At 41.5% G+C, this 9,045-nt stretch overlaps 1 protein-coding gene across 4 annotated transcripts in view; it reads right to left on the bottom strand.

The window, feature by feature from the left end:
- Positions 1-922: 922 nt before the first annotated feature.
- The window catches only part of FAM110B (family with sequence similarity 110 member B), a 117,199-nt gene continuing 109,076 nt past the window's right edge, over positions 923-9,045 (bottom strand). For all 4 annotated transcript variants that reach the window (XM_049820694.1, XM_049820714.1, XM_049820687.1 and 1 more), the window contains one exon: positions 923-4,673. In XM_049820694.1, the coding sequence (XP_049676651.1) occupies positions 3,259-4,371 (1,113 nt within the window). In that variant the 5' untranslated portion in view covers positions 4,372-4,673 and the 3' untranslated portion in view covers positions 923-3,258. The remainder of the gene's footprint in view (positions 4,674-9,045) is intronic.

Genomic DNA, 9,045 nt, shown 5'->3' with positions numbered 1-9,045 from the left:
GTGTTTTTCTTTCACTTCTGGGGCCAGGACTGTCAGCGCTGGGCTCAGTACTGGCTTTCCCAGGACGCCACAGACTTGCATCTCCCTCCAGAGCTGCTGCAACAAGAGCTGTTGTTTAACAGTGGACGCTTGCCGTGCGCTTTGCACCTGAGTAAATGCCTGCTGGAGGCAGCAGGAACACGACCAGAACGGGTCCCTCATGAGGCGTTCGAGTTGCTTACAACTCCCTGCACATTCAGTGTTCGGCACTGAGGAATCTCCTAAGGCAGAGACACACAACGGACCCTCTTGACACGATGGGATTACCCCTCTGCTAAGGCAAAACGGTTCTTCCCTTTTGAAAATAAAAACAGATCAGATACCAACGATTTGTTTTTTTATGCAAACATACAAGTAATAGCAAGACTATAAATAAATAAATCCTATCTACATAAACTGTAATAAAGTGACAGATGAAGACAATTGTTACCTGCTTGTTCAAAGCCTTGTGGACAGTTTGCAATCTTGTGATTTCTATTACTGCAACCGCACCAGAGCTGCAAGTACAGTTGACTGTGAAGGTCTGGGTCCTGTAAAGTCTTATTCACGTGCATATTGTAAGAAGCAGGGATAGCAGAGTCAGAGCCTGTGCTTCGAGCCTGTGTCAAAGGTGCTGCTTAAGATCTCGGGTGAGGAAATGATCTCTTACACATAGCTCACAAGCCTAAACCCCTTGTGGCACTTAAAAGGAAATGAATTTGATTTCTCAAGAGCCTACAGCTTCATAACAAACCTTGGGAAACAAGTTCAGAATACTAGCATATGCTCTAATCCATTTTCTAGTTACAAAGGCTTCTTTATCACTGCTTTTGGCTGACAACAGTTGAGATAGCATGTTTATCATCGTTGTTAAAACACTTGAGAGAGAACAATGTGAGTGCATTTTTATTTCGGTTTTAACTTCTTTATTTCATTGCTGTACAGCTGCATTACACTTGGCTTTAATCCCTTAAGCATTATTTTCCTTGGCAAAATAGTCACTGAACTGAGTAGAACTTACTATTGGAAAAATATGCTTGAAAAACCAGTGTGATGTCAATGCCAACTGAAACCCATGGAGCTTAAAATGTCACAAATGTGCCTGTAGATGAAATACATAGCTCCTCATTTTTTTGACCGAACTAAGAATGTTGTAAGTCTTAGGTTGTGAAGCCAACTGTAAAAAACATAAAGTAGCCTCCTGAAACTGAATGTGTGCTTTTTCCCCACCCTGAACAATCATTTGGAAAACAATTATATAAAACTTGATGTAGGATAATTCCATAGGCAACAAATGACTGTGTGGCTCTGCTTCCAGTCTTGCCTGCATTAACTGTGGCTATCTGTAAGAAGTTGGGCTACAGGCTTCTTAGAGAAAAGATAGAACCTGACTTTGTAAAACATCTTTAATATTCAAATATATAAATAAGCACTACTGAAGAATAATTCAGAAGACTGCAGTGATTCATTATGAACAGATGCTATAAACGGGAACAGTAACATTGCTAGGTAAGGAAGAAGCAAGCTATTTTAGGAGTCTTGAAAATCTCTTCTAGTTCTTCACACAGATCATGCTGCTAGAGTTACTTTATAAAAAATTATATTCTGAAAAGCACTTTAGTAGAAGAAACCTTTTACTGGAACTATTATTTAACCAAGACCTTCTACAGCACTAAAACACACTGCAATTGAGTTCCTGATATAGTTTTAAGAATGGGAAGGGTAAAAAAAAGAACAAAAACCCTACCATACCTGCACCAGGAGCTATTTATTAGCATAACACTCTTCCTTTTAAAGATTTCGTAACAACTGAAGTATATACAAAGTCTTACAGCATTTACACAATAAAAAAGTTTCCTATTAGCTGATGAAGTATAAGGTAGTGCTGCAATTTACTTCAAAGCATGTATACAATAATAATGAAGCAGACCACTGTACTTTCAACTTCCCCGCTACTGCACCACCACTGTCAGTTGAAATGACAGTTAATTAAAACCACTGGGAAGACACAGATTGTCAAAAGATTTGTTACAGGTTGACCTGCAGCACTGACCATCGTAAGGAGGAGGAGGAAGAAAAAAAAAAAAAAAAAAAAAAAAAAAAAGCTACATACTGTCATGTTTCTACACTTTCCTAGAGCTGTAACAAACTTTCACAGCCTTAGATATAACATATGCAAGACAACATAATCACAATTTTTCAGATATAGTTCAGCTACTGAGTGTATTTACTTCTGAATAGGAGGCGTTATATTGATATGGCTGTATGTTTCCATTTTTGTTCATTAACTGTTTGAATAGGTCTACAAAAAATTAAAAGACAGCATGGAGTTTGTAGTCATGATGTGTTTGACTAATAAAGGCATTCAATATCAGCTATAGGATCTAATCATTCCTGTCAAAAGTTTAAGACCAGGAATCTTTGAGTAAAAACCAAACCCACAAAATCCCGCACCTATGCTGTTTTCATCTGTTGACTCCAACCTTCTTTAAGCTTTTTCAACAGGGATAATATAAAATCATTAAAATGCTTACACCAACCCAAATGCAAGACTCATTTAGTTTATGAGAGGTTAAGCAGATTCCCTAGACTACATCTGTAAAACAGAGGGAGCTTACCTAGAAAAAAGAAACCTTTACTGAACAGTCCCTTACTACAAGTAGGGATATATAGTTTAACAATGATATATAATTTAAGAATGTAGCATTTTTGCCTTTTAGAAACAGTTTTACTTGTGCCAGTAATGCACTTTCTACAAGAGATAAGGCTGCTTTGCCTATCGTCGTATGCCTAAACCTCTTATTTTGGCCAATTTTGCTTTTCTTTCCCCCGAAGAGATTCTGTTTCAACTTAGAAACTAGTAACGTCAGTTGACAATATCTGTATTAAGACAAAAAGTGACATATATAAAATCCACAAGGAACCACATAAATACCAAAGAAGTCATATAACCTTTTCATGTAAACACTTTGATTATACTGAAGCCCTAATTAGATTCTCGTCTTAAACTTTTGGCAGATAATGTGTATGCTCAGCCAGGCTTTGTAGTTAGTTATTGTTCAAGTGGAAGCCAGGTCAGCTCACATGTTGACAGGCATGCAACTTGGAAACATTGCACAACAAGCAACACAAAGAGATTTGAGAAGTGTACAAGACTTCAAGTAGACTTCACAACCCTTCACAACTGAATATTCACAGACAAAGATACAGTCCTTGCTTTTTCTACGGTGGATTTTTCTCTCACACATGGGACACTTTCTGTGACTCTCTAGCTTGCTTGATGCTATATAACCACTTGATGATTCTGGCATTCCTTTCAATGGCAGAAATGCCGTATGGCACACGGTCATTGGCACTGTCATCATTTCTAAGGTCACTGTTGCTGTCCTGAGACTGTTCACAGTCTGAGCTAATCATGCTTGCACTGCGAAAGTTGAGGGATATAATATCTGAGTTAGCCCTTGCAAAGTTTTCCATCCCGAGGTTTTCAAGCTCTTCAGGATCCAGTCCGCAGTAGTTAAAGAATCGTTCAACATCTGCATCGACACGAAAGTATCTGTCGCTTAAGTCTGATTTTGATCGCTGTAGGGAGGGTCTTCTACTGACTCCACATCCAGACTCAACTGCCTCAATCTCTGGGGATTTCAGGGTGGCAATGGCAGCGATTTTGGGCTTTGGAGGCAGAGGTGGGGCTGAACTACTGCAGGGTATTGCTTTTAAGGGCTTTGCGCTAGTTACTTTCCTAATGTCTGAGGAGCTGTGAGAGACGTGCAAGAAAGTCTCTGCCGACTGATCTAGGAGCCTTCTGCTGACGTTGGAGCTGCTCTCCTGCGGGCTGCTACGGCCCTGCGTGGGGTAAACCTTCAAAGACTCAGCAAACGAGTGTCGGTTCAGCTCCGTTGAATCAGCTCTGTGGGGCGGCCAGTTTCGGGGACCATGCTTATGCCCTGAACCAGAGCTGGAGCCTTCGGAGCTGTTGATGATGTTCTTCAAAATCTCGAGTTTCAGATTTTCTCTCTGGACACCGCTCTCGGTCTTCGCATTGTTGCTGAAGACTTTCAAGGTGGGACTCCCCAGCGCTCGCTTGGCCGCGGGACAGACCGGTGGTTTTGCCAGCACTGCCGGCTTCACGGGCTCCTGCTTGGCGTTGATGACCTCCTGGCTCTTGACGTATTTCGCCTTGTCGGCTTCTAGCCTCTCCACTGCGCTCAGTCTTTTTGGATTAGGCTCCGCCTGCCTGCGAAAATAGTCGGGTCCTTTGTTCAGGATGCGGAGAGGAACGGCGGATGTGAAAGTCACAGCAGGGCTGACCGGCTTCACCATGCTACCTGTCGGTAGTGTTTCTGTAGGCATGTTTGGTGGTCTTTCCCCCGCAGCCGTTTTGGATTCTTCTCTGGGATCTCCTAAATGCACGGTGCAGAAACATGTACATTAAGCACAATGAATAGCCGATGAATCCTGGGATCTGAGCGTTAGCAGCAGCGCCTCATCTCACAGCTCATTAAATAACACTGTGTTTCTCTTTTAAAGGCAGCCTTTGTAGGGCAAGGCCACCCGACGCAAGTCCGTATTAGTCTGCTCCGCTGACTCCTTTCTTCTCGCTGAAAGATGCGGGAGTCTCGCCGTTCCCTTTGTGCTCCGCTACCGGCAGCGATCTGAAACGCAGAATAACCAACCACACATTAGCGAGAGCGCCTGACATCAGAGCGATAGCAACAGCCGCCTCCCGGCCCTCCTCTCCCACTGCCGGACGGACAGACGGACGGACGGACGGGATGCAGCCACCGGTGAGGCGGCACTCGGGGCGCCTGTGCTCCCCTCTCATCCTGCACCCCTCCGCGTCTCACAAGAAATGTGTTGCTCCTTGCTTACAGCCTGAGCTTGGATCTAACACCATTACACTGGGAAAGAAGAAAGTAAAAAACCTAAACCCCACCATGATACAGCCATGCACTTCTAGAGAGAGAAAGGGAAGCGAAATGTGTCAATTCAGACTTAGACCCACCTATCTCCTGAAGATCAATGAAAGAGCACTTTCGAACTACTATCTTTGGCTTTGATTAGTTGATTTGTGTACATATTTTATCTCTAAACCCCAAATACTTTTCTCCCTAGAGGCAACATAGTCTGTAAATCTAGGCAATGAAGGGTTTTCTCCTTTTTTATTACACGCTCTGAAAACTCTTTGGTCTAAAAAGAAGAGAGCAGAAACACGTAGCGTTTTAAGTGCAATGCACACTTTCTATCATTAATCTAATATAAAATCAACAATTAAAAAAGTAGGAGATCTCGCTAAAGCCACTGATTCCAGTTCAACATATGTTTGAACATTAGTCCCCACATCACCAGTGCGCCAGCAGTAAAATAAGGCTTCCCAAGTCCTCGTGATCACCTTACAGGCTTATCAGAACAACAGAAAAAGGCTTTGTTTTTCGATGAAAGATTTTGGGAGCGTGCAGAAACATTCTGACTGGGTTCGAAAGAAAAGAACTTTTCTTCACATTTAGATATAATCATTCAAGTTTTCTATCAAGCACTAAGTGCAAATGAAGTTTACCTTCATCTAAATTATTTTAAGATCCTATCACTTAGGATTGTCACAACAGTCTAAAATCCAACACCATGGATTATGTTACAAGTGCTGTTAACAATTTTTCCCACATGAGGCACTGAAGGGCACTTATCACGGAATCTACTTTTCAAGCTGTGATTTCGCTAATGGGTCTCATTTGCTTTATTACTGCCCCATTAATCTGTGCTGCCCTTTTTAATATCCCATTTCTGTTATTGCTGTGTTCTTCCATGAGAGAAAGAAAAGCTGCTGCTACTTCTTTACTCATCCTAAGGAATGCAGAGCAGCATCTTTCCCAGGGATGACTTGCTGTCGTGTGTACTGCCATCCTGTGTGTGCTCATCCATCAACACCCAACTTACTAATACAGGGTGTGCCATCAGTACATTGTTTAGACCAAAAAAACCCAGAAAAAAATTAAATTCCAGCTAAAGATACGTTAACAGTAAAAAGAAACATCCTCAAGTACCGGTTCCCAGAAATACATGATATATACATTGAATATTCTCTCTAAATCATTCAAGGTCAAAGCAAGCAAATAAAATATATAAATGCTATAATGAGATTATAGGAAAAAGCTGAGCTTTCTCCTGAAGGCTCACTCTCACAAGCATTCTTCAAATACAAACTAACATATTTAGGTGGGTGATAAACCAGACACGCATTCAGTGCAATTGAAAGGGTAGTGAAATGTTAATTAAGCTTCCCTTTCAATGTTGTTTTATAAATCCTAGTGCTAACTCCTCAGCAGTTTGACTTCCTGAATTTTAACTAAGTCTCTATGAAAGAGAAAAAGCTGGCTTTCCTCATTTGAATCAACATATTTATTGATACTATTTTGAAATTAAGTATCAAATTTCCAAATGCGCTGAGGTCAATTCCAACACACATCTGCACACACACATTTCTCTTCCGTACACACAAATCAAATCTTCCTATGTTGCCAGCTCAGGGCTTGATGGCTAAGTGTTTGTAAAAATACCCCATCGGTGTGTATATTTGATACTTGTGTGCAGAAATCACATCTATGTGAGAGCAGAGGTCTTGTCAGGAGGAAGAAAAACCCCCAAACAACCAAAACCCCAATTCTCTGCACATAAACACGGTCACCCAACTGAGTTCATACCACTTGAGTAAGAGAGACCACAACCCTCCATTTCCTCCTTGGCCATTGTCATTAAAGGCCACCATGGTCCTGCCCCAGAGGACAGCTGCCAATTCCATTCTCCTCCCGGCAAGCGGCTCCGCACACCACTACAGATCAGAGCTGTGGGAACCAAGGCTTTGGACTCAAGGCTGCTTTTGGAAGTCTTTCCCCAGCACTTAAAAACTCCCTCACTCAGGACAGCCCTGGCCAATGCCAGCAAGCATTGCTTACGAGGCTAAGCATCCACTTTGGCTTCAACACCACACTTAAAATGAAAAAAAGAAGAAGAAGAAAACAACAACCCCACTGTGCATGCATGTTCATCCGAGAGAACAAGAGCACTTGTTTGCAAGCATGTATGGGGCCAAGTGCCCTGAAGTCAATGGAAATATGCTGTGGCTGGCAATGAGCTTCAGGCATGCCTAGATAGAAAAGCAAAGACCTGGTGAGGAGTCAGGGCAGAGATGTCCACTTGAGCCAGCACAGGGAGCCGGGGGAGTGACGGCCAGGGCGTTATGTGGCCAGACACAGAGGCTTTGTATCTGTGGGGCTGCTGGTATAAATTAAGGCACACGCAACTACAAAAAAGATCAACTATATTTTTATGTGTTGTTTAAATTGCTTCATTTCACTGAGATGCTGCATTTAAATATCACCAGAAAGTTTATTTGGTACTCTCATCTCAGAGAGCTAAAAATTATTAACCAGAGACTGTTAGAAAAGAAAGTAGGATGAAAGAGAGGTGGATGAATGTAAAGTGCTAATGAAACAACTTCTCCTGCCTGTGCTGATGATGGCTGCAGCCTAATTCTGCTGCTAGCTGGGAAAGTGAGCGCAATCCCTACCAGCCTCTCTGCTGCCCACAGGCACCTGAAACACAGCAGCGACACTAGAGAGCCTTGTTACTTACTAATTTCATCAGTAATGAAAAAGGCTGAGCAGCAACAGTACAGTGTAGTCTCAGGAAGACAAAATTGTGCCACTTAGCTTCCAGTTGTGAAAATCATCGCTGGAGCAACAGGGGTATAGAAATGACTTTCTTCTGGCTTAAACTCCAAAGAAACACACTGCTTGGGCATCTGAATTTCCTGTCATGTACAGCTCTGGTACCATTTTTGCTCTGCAGAAATTCAAAGGTAAATAGGTTTTCTTCATCCACTTTGAAGAAACGTGTGAAATATCCTTAGGGACCTAAGAAATGTTCCTTTTACTCTGTTTATATCCAAATGTCTACTCTGTAGGTGTAATTCTTCTGTGGACTGAATTGTGTTTTTCAGGATTCCCTCTAGATTTCCATTACTGCTCTTCCTTCTAACAACTGCTAGACTTAAGAGATTATTTAAAGAAAAACAAAGCTAAACACTTATGCACACATTCAAACATAGTTCATTTTAGTACTACACTTACATTAATAAAACCTTTCTTAAAGTTCTTACTAACTGAGTTCCTCCAACACCCAGCGACTGTTGCAGACCTGCTAAGTAGAATACAAAATGTACAAAGGGGTAGAGGGGTTTTGGGTTTTTAAAGCTGTATTTTCAGCCAGACACTTTGATTTAGGATTCTTTTGCGACAGAGGCAGAGATTCAAAGCACTTATTCATTCTAGGCATTGTGCTCTAATCACTCTTAGGTCTGTAATATGTTTGTCAGATATTCACATTTAAATAACAGATGCACTATCTGCATGATTTAGGGGAACACAATACAGCCTGGAGCAGCAATAGCTATACAACTAACATTAACTACAAATAAATCCTCTATAAAATATTCTTTCCTTGATTTAAAGCCAAGACAGTAGGAGGTGATAAACTATGCAGAAACTCTGGAATTACAGTTCCATATATTCTAAATATGCACTTTTTTGAAATGTAAAAGAAATTTATAAACTGGACCCATTCTGGCAAGTATTTATTTCTAGCACTATTATTAACACAATGTTATTGTACAATACACAAGTTTTATTTCTTCTTTCATACCTAAAGCTGCATTCTAAACACAAACTTAATGATGCTGACAGCAGACAATGTGCTTCCCTCCCCAGCTCTGTATTGCCCTGTAGCTCCTACACATTGGCCAAGTTTCAGCCAGTCTTTGCCTAAAAGTCTCCACTGAAGAGCACTACATATTTTAACAGTATTCAAGTTGCAACAAAGCAGCAAAAAACAACAGTGAAAATGTGGCCCAAATGAAGTTAGTGGAATTTCTGCTCTTGACTTTGGTGAGGACACAGCTTCACCCGACAAAGCTGCAATGAAGCTCATGCTCTTAATTCATCCCTCTGGGACAGCAGATGAAGGGATTGTACA

This window comes from Accipiter gentilis, chromosome 2, assembly GCF_929443795.1.
Source record: "Accipiter gentilis chromosome 2, bAccGen1.1, whole genome shotgun sequence".
Lineage (NCBI taxonomy): Eukaryota > Metazoa > Chordata > Aves > Accipitriformes > Accipitridae > Astur > Astur gentilis.
This window is presented reverse-complemented; position numbering and strand designations above follow the sequence as displayed.